The 13,168-nt window shown below is 38.8% G+C and overlaps 1 protein-coding gene across 2 annotated transcripts in view; it reads right to left on the bottom strand.

The window, feature by feature from the left end:
• DCC (DCC netrin 1 receptor) overlaps window positions 1-13,168 on the bottom strand; it is a 1,021,998-nt gene that overhangs the window by 293,312 nt on the left and 715,518 nt on the right. For both annotated transcript variants that reach the window (XM_019495847.2, XM_059725279.1), the window contains exons 11-12: window positions 12,459-12,597; window positions 1,636-1,685 (exon numbers count right to left, since the gene is read on the bottom strand). In XM_019495847.2, coding sequence (XP_019351392.1) covers window positions 1,636-1,685; window positions 12,459-12,597 — 189 coding nt within the window. The remainder of the gene's footprint in view (window positions 1-1,635; window positions 1,686-12,458; window positions 12,598-13,168) is intronic.

The following is a 13,168-nucleotide window of genomic DNA, read 5'->3' on the forward strand; positions in this document are numbered from 1 at the left end:
TGTCAGTGTGATTCTATAAGGATACAAGCAAAACCAATACTACTTTAACCCTATTTTATGTGGGGTCATTCAGAGATAGTTACAGCTATTTGGTTAACTTGAATTCCTAGAACAGGGGTGGTCAACCTGTGGCACAGGTGCCACAAGTGGCATGGGCAATCTTTATATGCGGTGAGCAGCAGATTGGGAAGGGGACGAGCAGCAGAGTGACAGATCGTGCAAGTAGCAGAAAGCAAAGCAGCAAACTGGGTAGGGAGTACAGAGAAGAAAGTGGAAAAGCAGAGCAGAAGATCAGACAGGGAGCTCAGAGCTAGCTGGGAGCAGAAAGCAGAGTAGCAGATCAGGAAGGGGAAGGAAACCAGAGTGGACGTTTCAGAGGATGATGCAGGGCTAATTTGTAGCATTCTTCCTGCAAAGTTTGACCCCTCTACTGCACCAGATGATCATGAAGCTGTAGCCAATCAGGACAGCCATTTTCTACTCCTGTACTTCCCCTTCCATTTAAAGCAGCATGCTTGTTCATGCCCTTTGGCGCCTATCTTCTGTCAAAGTCTATTTTGAGCACCAAGTTTACCAATCTGGATCTGACCCTATTTCCTCCTTTTTGACTTCTCAATTACTGTGACCTATCACATGAACTTAATAATACCTGCATGAGAGCTGTTTTTGTAAGTGTTCACAGGATTATCAGAATATCAAAGAATCATAGCAAGTCATATGACTTCCCCTGCCTCAGTTTCTCTATGTTCATAATTATTTTGTTGATTGCTTTGAGATTTACAGACTAATGGAATTTCGTAGGCACTAAGTGGTAGTATTAACAATGAAATCCAACTTTTAAGCTTGGAAATGATTATTAGCAAGTGACTTCATTGCAACAAAATCTAGAGTCGCTTCCCAGCTTTGCCCCAGACTAGAGTTGGTACAAGTCACCTAGGCTCCCTTTGCCTCAAGTTATTCAACTGTAAAATGTGGGAAATGATATAGATGTCATAGGAATGTTGTGAGGCTTGTTTGACAATACACTTTTTTTTTTAAATGCATTATTTACTTTGAGCAGAGAGACTTAATCATGTTCTGCAAGAAGACTATATTTTTAATGGCTTCCAGAATAAACTAAGCTCCTTTACTAGTGACAGGAAGCTCCATAATGCATGCTTGGAGTCAGAACCATATCATAAATTCCAAATTGTTAAATCAAATTTGACAAGAACAATGACTCATTAAATGCGGTGAAAGGAGCATCTCTTTTTTGTTTGTTAGAATCAACAACAAGCTTACATGGCCTCATTCATCAGCAATTAATATCCATTCTCATCTGCTAGCCTACTACTGTAGGAGGGTTGTTTTCTTAAATAAAACAGCTCTAGTGCCTGTGGCACTTTGGCCTGTGGGAAGGGAAAGAAATATAATGCCCACCAAAATGACTCACAAAAGAGAAACAATGGGGAACTGGAATGGTCAATTCAACTAATGAGAAAGGATAAAGACATGAACAAAGCAAAGCCCTGTGCGGGTTTCAGGACATTTCCTCTTGTTTACGTAAAACTTGCACATAATGAGGTGTGTATATACATGGTGTACTGAATGCGTATACGAACTCTGACAATGATAGTGAACATATGGCAGACTTACCCTTGAATTAACCACTTCCAAGGAGACGTTCTGAGGCATTGCACTTGGCACTAGGAGAAAAGAAAACAGAAAACAAATTGGAAATACTGTAATTAGCAGCAGAGCCGTAAAAGACTATGTCAAATATTTCTCTTTTTGGAAAGAGCTGAATACAGCTTTTCCATGCTGTTTATAATAGGATCATAATTGTGTAGATAATCCAGGTGGCACTTCTGAGGTCCCCCAGAGAGATAAAAAATAAATGCATCTGTTCCATTCTTCCAATTTTTGATAGACCTATTAGCAAGCTCTTTAAACAGCTAGTCAGTAGATATCCTGCAGTGATACCAAATACTTGATTTCAGTAACTTGTTCACATTTATTTCAGCTGAGGTTTATAACATGGCAGCAATATCTCGGCAATTGAGCACAGGGTTATTAAAACACATGTGAATCAGAATTCTGTGCATTAAGAAAAAGCAGGATATGTCATCATAACTGGTACCAGTTCATTATTGTTACTTTGATTGCCAAGACAGGAAGAAATTGGAAACTTTCCCTGATATTAATAAAATATTAAAAAATAGGCCTACTTGCTGTAAGTTATATAGCTTACCAGAGACCTGTGGGTTTAAAAATATCATTTTTTTCTTTATTATGGCTACTGTAGTAAATATGGTTCAGCGCTTATACATGACTAATGTTTATTTAGCATCTGCCTTTACAAGGGTCTGGCACCCTTTTCAAGGTCTTTGCCATTGACTGTCAAATCCTTAGAACCTGAATTTGAGCAACAGTTCTTTTTCTCAAAATCCAGTTAAAATTGGAATTTCTTAAAAAGTTCACAATTAATATTTATGAATAATTGACAATCACATAATAAGATTTGCATAGTAATATCTTTTATTGAACCAATGAAGTACCTGGTATAATGTTAGACAAGCTTTCGGGAAAAAGTGCCCTTCCTTAGGTCTGGGAAAGAAGCAGATTTACCTAAGCTATGGCTCAGATCTGGCATTTTCTCACATACTGAATGATTCTATTGAGAATAATTAAATACTATTTGGCCATCAGGTCCTGTTCAGAATAAGGGGGTGGGAGATCCACCAAATAGGGCCTCAGTAACTAATCATTTGGAAAGAGTTAGAACTGTGCATCTCTGCAGATTTGTACTTCAGAACTGGTTGTGGGAAAGATTTCCATATATGCATACCCCTAACACATGGTCAATGTGTAACCAACAATGTAATAGCTTTAAAGATGATTTCATGGTTTATTGTGTCCTTACACCTTCTGGTGCATATCTAAACCCTTAATTCGCTAATAATTGAGTATTTGAACCACCTGTGTATTGCTGCCTCCCTTTAATTTGAGCATGCATATTGATACAGCTACATGCAAGGTCATACATTAGAAGCCAAGCATGTTTGGCTGGGTTTGCAGTTCGATGTGGTGGCACAGAGAATAATGTTGAAAAGTCCCTTCTAATCTTAAATCTATTAAATGGAATTATAAAGAATATAACTGGTGATGATAGTGATATGAAATACAGACATACAGGAACTAGAAGACCAGAATCAGAACAGATAATGGTAACAATATTTTCATGGTTTATTCTTAACACAAGATGTGTTTTCAACCACCTAGCTGAATGGGACCACTCTTGGTTGATGCCTCAAGTTCTATCATAACACAAATAATAATGCTAACAGCAGATAATGTGCAAGCATATATAGCACACTTTATATATGTGTGTGTATACAGTATATATATCTATATATGTGTGTGTGTGTTTGTGTGTGTGTATATAAACACATATATATATTACTGTTATTAATATATATGACAGTAATATATATATATATACACACACATACATACACATATATATAATACACACATCTATATAACAACAGTAATATACACACACACATATACATATATATTTATACACACACACAAAGTACTAGGCCAATAGATTGGCATATATGTAAGTATGCATGTATGTACGTATCTATTGGCATATAAGAATATTAAAGAATCGCAGCAAGTTATGTAACTTACCTCACCTCAGTTTCTCTATGTTCATAATTATTTTGTTGATTGCTTTGAGATTTACGGAATAATGGAATTTTGCAGGTGCCAAGTGGTAGTATTAACAATGAACCCCACCTTTTAAGCTTGGAAATGCTTATTAGCAAATTACTTTATTGCAACAAAATTTGGGGTCTCTCTTTCTGTCTCTCCCTCTATATATATATATATATACACACACATGCCAATCTATTGGCATAGTGCTTCTGTGTGTGTGTGTGTGTGTGTGTGTGTGTGTGTGTGTGTGTGTGTGTGTGTGAGAGAGAGAGAGAGAGATAGAATCTATTGGCCTAATACTTCTTCCTGTAAGGATGCTGAAGATGTTCATCAGTTACTTCATTATCAATAAATTTAGAGGATGAAGAAGCTGTATCTCCAGTAAACTTAGTCTTCCAAACCAAAAGGAAAATCAATCAACATATTTTTATGATATTCCTGACTCACTCAGAAACAGTAAATAACTGATAGCTCAGCAGAACTTTTTTAATGAGATATTCTTTCCTCTTGATCAGAAAAAAACAGGCATCGTCTGAAATGCAACTTTTCTAACCTTGTATTTTTCTTCTCCCATTATTTTCAGAAGAGTTGTGAGGGTTCGTCTGATTGGTATTGGCATGGGCTGTCAGCGTGGGTGTGTGCACATGTATTATGGCGAGGTTATGTCATGGAATTCAAATGTGCCTTCCACTGTAATAACCAGCATCAAGTCTGTCTGAACTTATTTGATTCAAAATATTCTGAGGTGCTTGAAGATGTGGCATTTTTGAGGCAATCTGGTGAATAAAGACTCAGATTTCCTATGTCCATAGTGAGATGGCACAGCACATGTAAATCATACCTAAATACTTTTTAACTGACAACTTAAACCTCAAACCCATACATAATTTGTTTGCAATTATCAACTTAGGTCGTTTGGGGCATTCCTGTTTTCTGTGACTACTGTTACAGATTGTCTGCATTGAAAATTAGTCTTTTCTCAAAGGCATTCACCAGCATTTCAGGTTGCACAATTTCTTTTCCTCCCTCTTTATTATTTCTCTGTCCTCACCTCACAATTTAGTTTCATTTGCAAATGTAACTAATGCACTATTTACCTCTTGCTCCCTGATTTTCATTCAACAAGTAAAATCAGTGGTTCTCAAACTTTTTAGAATCAAGGCACCCCTCAGAAAATGCCATCTGTTAGTCTTCACTCATCTTTTGACTATGGAAAAATAATAGAGCATTTTTCCTGTTACAAAGAACTCAGAAAGATCACAACCGATGAGAAGTTTTTAACGCTATGGATTCTTGTTTGAAATCTCTGGGTTTATCTTGTGAATCATGTTTGCAAACCTAATACTGCTTGGCACCCCATGGCACCCTGGTTGAGAATAAATAAATCCAGATCAGACTCAGTACAAAACTCTGGATTACCTCCATTGATATACCACATGCCATCTTTATCCTTTGTTTACTTCATTTGATAAAACAGTACTAATAGCCAAGACCATTTCATTTAATATATCAGGTGAAAAAAATCAGGATCACCATATCAAAAGTTTTCCTACAACCTAGAACATTTACCATTTCCAGTATTTTATTTTCTCTATCTACTGGTTTGGTACTTTGAGCAAACAAAACAAGTAAATTGATTAAACATAATTTGTTGTTGCTTATTAGTCATCGTTTCTTCATGCTCAATTATCCTTTATTCCATTACTCTCTAGGGTCCAAGTCCTACTCCATTTCCAAGATATATTTACATGGCTTTTACCTATTTAAATTGCTCTACATTTATCTTATTTCACCACCAGCACCAGTTTCCTAGACCCCTGAACAACTATACTCCTTACACATCTCCATGTTGGCTATCTGAATATACTAAGTGCTCCACTGACGTGACTGCCTCCATTATGTTCTGTTCTGACCCATCTGGGATGTGTTTAAGTCTCTAATTCCTAAACTGGAGAAAAATCACAACTAAGGACTGTTTGGAGGGGAAAAAATTAAGGTATTTGGACAGAAAGTGGAAGACCTGGGTTCAGGCCCTCCCTCAAACTTAACTCCCACTTCACAGCGAAGTCCTCAGTCTACCAAAACTAGAGCACCTTCCACCCATAGCGTTTGTCAGCCAAACATGAAAGGATCATGGGACCAGAAGAAGAGCCAACAAGAGGGAACACGACTCGTCTAAGGCTATTGCCTTGAGGAGCAGAGAGTCCTGGGTTCTTATGCCTGCTCACAATGCTGTTTGTACATTGCACCCAATGATTTAGGACTATTCCCAGGAACAGCATTCAAAAAGCATGAGCAATGGGAGTGTGCCGGAAATGAAACCTCTGAAAGATGACAGAGGAGGTTTCACTGCCACTGTCACAGAGTTACTTTGCAGGACAGAACGGTCTGTCTACACTTTTCAAGATTGCTTTACCTGATTCACACCAAAGCCTTCAATGTAAGTAATCCAGGGCCCACTTGGGATGTGGATTGCTTATATCAAAGTCCCATGTGCATCAGGCAAAGAAAGCAGTTCTAGAACTGAGGGAGTGTACATATCGTACTAAATATGAACTATATAATATTCCTTGCAGAAGACTCATTATACCTAAATAGCCTGAATGCCAGAGTATGTTTCAGCAGAACTTCAGAGCATCTCTGCAAAGGTTCCTAAAACAAGACACTTCGTATGGAGTGCTTCTGTGGGGCAAATCAATGCTTGTAAATTAGACCTTCAATTTATGGTTTAAATACTTTAAAGCCTGCATTTCCTATTTTCTCGTTCCCCGATAAACACTTAAATTGATAGTTATAGAATGAGCTATTGATGTTTGAATAACTTATATGCATTGTCTCCTGATTTGTCAATTTGAGTCTTGCTTCTTAATTTTTTTAATTTTTTTTTTGGGGGGGGGAGGGGAGGGAACCATATTATAATTATGGATATAAATTGTTTTAAATCAAATTATCAGGAAGCATGAAATAAGACCATCTGCCAATTTCTGGGATTAAATGCATCCTGATAAATTAATTAGCTCAAAGCATTTCTGAAATGGCATGCAGCCTGACAAAATATTAACTAGACTATATTTTAAACAGAAAACTAAACATGAAAGATATAGCATTTTCCTTGATCTGGTAAGGTCTATAAATCTGTGGTCCTGTAGTTCCTGGAACTGAAGAAGCTATAGTAAATCCCTGCGATTAGAGTATATTTCTTAGACTGTAGGTTAGATCCCAGAGCTTCACAGATAATTCCTTCCTACAGACCTGCAGGGAGATAATAGGATAGGCTTCTTCATGAAACCACGTACTGTCTCACGTACTGTGAACTGATGGATTCACTGAAAAGTAGCATACACGCACATCCTCAAGGGAGGAGAGGATCTGAAGAAGAGAAGATAAAATAATATTCATGGCAACAAAGAAAACCAGGTAGAACACCTTCATCAAGGCTTTTTCATCATTTTAATTTTGTTGTTTTTTAAAAGAAGCCCTTTGAAGAAGGTGGTTGCTTTATTTCTTTTCTTTTCTTCTTTTTGGTCAGATATTAAGTTTTAAAGAGGAAGGCTTGTCTTGTGATTAAGGCACCAGTCAAGGATTTGGGAGACCTGTGTCCAGTATCTGGCTCTACTCTTGGCTTTTCATTTAATTTCTCTTTGCCTCAGCCATCCTTCTGTGAAATGGGGATAAGAAAACTTCCTTCCTCTGTTTTGTTGTTTATTTACAACAGTAAATTTATGGGGTAACAATTGGCCATTGTTGTGTGTTTGGATGGTTCCTGGCATGGGGGCTTTCATCATGGCTGTAGTCTCTACAGGCTAACATAACACAACCTGTAATGAATACTGGTATTAAATACTTCACCTGGGTTGCTTTAAGCTTCTACTTTTGAATCCCCTTACCTCCCTTCTTCATGGGGTTCAGTTTGTGCACATGTGTGAGCTTAGGTCACTGTATGATCCTACACATAATAACGATTTTGGCTACCCTGTCAGTGCAAAGCAACTGAAAAGTAGCTAGAATAATTTAAACGGTCCCTACTCAACTCTAAGTTATACTAGAAGCTGACATGGCTCCTGGAAAGCCCAAAGTCAGAAACGAACAGTGCTTTGAAGTTCCAGGTAAGAGCCGTGACAATTTACACCTTCTTATACAAACTGGTAATTTTACTCCTAGATGAGCATGAACAGGCATACACTTACACTGGCATAATTTACATTGGAGTTGAATGCAGAAGAAAATTTCATCGTGTTCAGAAATGGACAGATGTACAATTGTTCCCTGGCTATTTTTCAAGCGTTCACTGGAGATTAAAAAGTCAATTAGCTGTATAAGAGGAATACAGGACTAAGACTACCATGTTGAATTCTTGGAGGCCTGAATTTGTTTTGGTTCATGACCATTTGCAGTATGTTATATATTTCTACTACTTGGCTACTCTGTTCCAATGAGCCAGCCACTTACCTAGGCCTGAAAGGTTAGGGCCATCTAGTCCAACTGCCTGAACTGATGAGGATTTTACTGTACCTACTCATTTCTGAGAGATGCCTATCCCATTAATAGGTATCTCATTCTTGAGGGGGGAAAAACAAATTCAGGTTACTTGCTGGCTTTCAAATATGGAACCTGCTAGGAACAGAGAAAGACCAAATGAAGCAAATCTGTACACTTTTACATGTGCATCCTGGTAAAGAAAGTAAGGCTGGTGTCATTTCAGATCAGCATATCACTCCAAAATAGAGAAAATGAATGCTGCTTCTCTAGCATTCCTGAAGCAGAAATACCCTATTTGTAGTCCTCTGCTATTTTTTGGAATAGTGTCACAAAAGCTTTCTCCTTAGTGACATTTTTTTTGCTCCCAGAGAGGTGAAGCTTTCTAAAAACACTTGCAGAGGATAATTTTCAGACTCATGAATAGTAATCTCTCCCTTTCTCACTTATGATGACATTTCAAACCAAAGTGGAGTACAGGGCCACAGTTCTACACTTCACAATATGAATTAAATCTACATAAATTATGCAAAATATTCATTTTCACTTGTTTTCCTTTTGTTTTTATAATTATAAGTGTGAAGTAATTTATTCTGCCAAGATCCAATCTGTATTACAAGTGATAACTGAATTAGATGGATAGGCATAAGTAGTACTTGAAAAAATATTTCAGAGATATCAAATATAAAATAATAGAAAGCCAGAGTGCCAAAATAGATGTGGATATCAAAAATGGATCTTATAAAGGATACTGAAATGAAAGTCAAAAACCCTACAGCTTATAACACTAGGGAGTTGAGCACTTCAGACACAGCTTCTCTTGGCTGAGCTCACATTGCACGCTGGGCCTTCTTGCATTTCTTCTGCTCCAACTCAAATCCCCCTTCTGTGCCATACTCACATGCCCCATCTTCTCTTGATGCCTGCAACTCTGCCAACATTGCTCCCAGGCTGACAACTCTTCTGGGCATATGATGGCAGTACGCTCCAGCTAGAAGGGCTCCATGTGCACCCTCCAAATCTGGTTTGTCAATTCTGGGCCATCCCCCAAGATTGCTTGCAAGCTTACTGAAAGGCCCAGAAGTGCCTAGAGAGGATTTATCTTAGAGAATCTACACTGGTGCATTTCCAAGTTTGGAGCCTGCAGGCAGGGGCAGGTGGGTTGGCTGTGCTTGGGGCCATCCTGCTTGGGACACACTGCTATCACATTGCAGGCATGCCCTGTGTGTCTCCATTCCACCAAAGGGACGTTCCATGGCTTCTGTTTCATTCCCCTTGAAAAGCAGTCCCTGTGCATTGCATTCACTCCAGTTCTCCTAGTTGTATCACTATGGTTCTGTACGTCTTCCCTTGGTCCTCTCTCCCCATCAAAGTCCTCGTTCACCTCCTATGCAATGGGCTTTGTGTGCTTCATTTTCCCTCAGGCCAGACTCCTTCATTTTTCCCCAACATACCAAAGGCTGTGTGCATGCATCTCTTCCTTCATCCCCCCACATTTTCATTTATCTGGGAGATGGAGATTATGCAGGGTGTCAGCATGTTAACCTCTATTGAAAGACAGGCAGAGATGAGATAGGAATGTTACTCTGGAAGGTGTAAATGGGTGCCATCAACCAGCTGTCTCATTTATAGATAACTGCAGAAAAACTTAAAGCTAAGGCTGTGCCAAATAAATGCCCTCTTGGTTTTCTGATTCCCCTTTTTCCGCCTATATCAATAGGGTTGTAGCTCTTGATGCCTACAGTATTTACGCTGAAATTTTGGCATTGGCCAGATACTGCATTCAAAGGTTACCAAGTTAGCAAGAGACAGAGAAATGTCATAATGTTGAGTGTACAGACTCTCAAGCTTATCCAGTAATCACAGCAGAATGGCAAAAGACATTTTCTTTCCCTTCTCTTAATGTGCATATAGGAGAAAGATTTGTAAATACAACCGAACAGACTGAGGTAAGAATCCAATTGATCAAATTTAGGGTTTACCACTGGACATTGCCCAAAAATTGGAAAAGGAACCGTAACCCTGAGGATCAAGATGCCACAGCAGAGCTATTCATTTACCACAAGATAAATGCATGCATAGGGGCAGGAGTGTAGGTTGTAGCCGTGTTGGTCTAAGGACATAGGCAGGCAAGGTTCCTTGGGTGAATCTGATATCACCCCTCCCCTGTACGGAAAATCCTCAAACAATTGCAAACCATACTAGACAGAGACCTTATTCTTAAAAAGATCTTCCCAGAGCCACCCATCCTAGCCTTCAAACAAGCACCGAACCTCACCAACCTCATCACCAGAAGCAAACTTCCTCAAGCCCAGAACACACCAAAAGGATCCAGACCGTGCCAGGACAAGAAATGCAAAACCTGCCCCCACATCTCCACCACCCCCACAATTGCTACACCCCACAACAGAGCCATCAGCATCCCAGGATCTTACAGCTGCACCTCCAGAAATGTAATACATCTCATCCAATGCACCAAATGCCCTGATGGAAAATATGTAGGAGAGACCAAACAACAACTGTGCACCAGAATGAACGCACACCGGAAATCCATCAAAGACAGAAATACCCAATTACCGGTGCAGGCACATTTCTCACAAGAAAACCACTCTCTCTCCAGTCTCTCAGTCCTGATCCTCAAAGGAAACATACAAAACACTTCCCAGAGATGAGCCTATGTACTCCACTTCATCAACCTCCTGGATACTAAAAATCATGGACTAAACATAGACATTGGATTTATGACACATTATAACCTGCCTGACATCTGACTCCCCAGGTATCTCTCCACTTTCATCCCCTTTCTCTCTCTCTCTCTCCCCCCCCCGCCGCCTGTTTTTCACCCATTGACTCCTCAATCTACATTTTCACTGACTACCTGTCTTGTATGTATACCAGCCCAGCCCCTGGCTTCACTTTTCATTCCATCCAGGAAGAGCACACACCAACTGCTGAAACGTCCTTAGCCTGACGTAGGGTTTTTGAACCCGAAAACTTGCTTAATAATTATTTTCCAACTATCTGGGTTGGTCTAATAAAAGATATCAGATTCACCCAAGGAACCTTGTCTGCATAGGGGCAGTAATCAGGGAGCAGCTTATATGCTCCATAGGCAGTTAATGTCTTGTTCACTTTTGCCCAATGGTAATGTGTTGTTCATCCGCCCACACCCACAGCTATAAGTAGCCCTAGAATGTAAATGAAACTTTGACTTTCTTATCCCTCTTTTTTTTCCTAGGCTCATTCTCAGCTAAAGTAGCTTCATGTCACTTCAGTACCATTGGTACAATATTAATTTCCACTACTTAAGGATCCATCTCTTTGTTCTCAATTTCTCATTTCTTCTTCATTTTATTATGCCTTCCCCCGTCCCCCAGAAGCAGTAACATCCCTTTCATTTTCAGGGTTTGTTTTCTTCTGAAAACAGCAACCTGTCAGTGGAAAACCTATCCAGTCAAGTCATTAAGATGCTATCACTACAACCCAGATCTTGGGCTTTGTACACACCTTGTACACACCCCCTCTTCTAAGCAGTTTTGCCATCCCCCTAACAAAAGTGGCATTAATGGAGTTCTTCTGAGTTACACAGGCATGTGACTCAGACTCACTGGCTTTAATAGGAACCATGCATTTGAATAGCAAGCATGCACCCAATATCAGGCCCTAGATATTTCTAAACTTACAGTAAACTTCTATTTAATATCTTGAGCACACAGTGAGAAACTACTGTATACATCTGGGGAAGAATGATTATGTAGCCACTGTGAAAGGGGGAATTACAACAGCAAGGTTGAGGAAAATTTAGAAAAGCATTTCTTTAGATTACCCAACAAAATTATATACTCTATGTTAAAAACTGTACAAGATAAATCTGCATCTAACTTCAACCAAAGGAAGAGATGGTAGACATAAAAAATACCAATAATATAGAACAACTGGATACCAAATAAGAAATAATGAATACAGCATACAAAATTACAGAAGATAACAATCTTAAAAATCCTGTCAAGCTTCATCATACATAAACATTGAATCTATTAAGTCTATCTCTGAAGAAAACCTGAATATCCTCTCTCTTTCTTTTCCACCTTTTGGTTGGTAACACTTATTTATCCTCCCTGCCTATTGTTCATTTGACAGGTGTAGATGTGTAGAGGAACATGAGAAGTTGCAAGGGTCCCAAGAGAAAGGTTCACTAAAAATCTACTGAGGCAATTAACAAAACACACATTTTCCTCTCCCTTATGTCTAGCTTGGCATCTCCAGCTGTAACTCACCATCAGATAGTGTCATGACTGTAATATCTTCACTGGATACCCCAGGACCATAACGATTATAAGCCAGGAATCGTAGGGTGTACTCTGTGAATTTCTTCAGCCCTTCCAGCTTGTAAGATAGTCCATCAACCTCTATATTCTGGGGAAATAAAAATGATAAACTGTTACTAAGTGGCAACATTAAAGTGAGTATGGTAGTGATGCTGGGGAAATGAAAAGATAAGAGGACAACTTTTAACTTTCTAAGAAAGAGAGCTAAATCATTATTTAAGTTGGTATAAAAACATAATTTGTAACACAGAATTACTTGTTACAGCTCAGTTCTCAATAGACCTCATGATATTAAATCCTCACATTATCTTCAGGATACAACTGCCTTCAGTGCTTAGAAGTGTGGTTTAACTAGTATCTGAAACAGTAGAAAGTTTCTTTGGTTAAAGCACTAACTATCACCCTCCCAAAAAAAACAATAGGGAAAGGAAGAAAAGAAGACGATGACTATAAGGGCACAGAGTCAAAAAGGAAATCTAGGAGAAAAATCAGAAGGAAAAAAAAGAAAATAGCATAGAAAATTGATTGGGGAGGGGTGGGCAGAGAAGACAATGTTCTTGTTAGAATACAGATAAATCTGCCCCAGTTTTTTAAATGTCAGTCACTACTAAAAGTTGGTAATCAGTAATCTGGTTTCACTTAGAGACAAAGAGGTCACT

This window comes from Alligator mississippiensis, chromosome 3 (genome assembly GCF_030867095.1).
Source record: "Alligator mississippiensis isolate rAllMis1 chromosome 3, rAllMis1, whole genome shotgun sequence".
NCBI lineage: Eukaryota > Metazoa > Chordata > Crocodylia > Alligatoridae > Alligator > Alligator mississippiensis.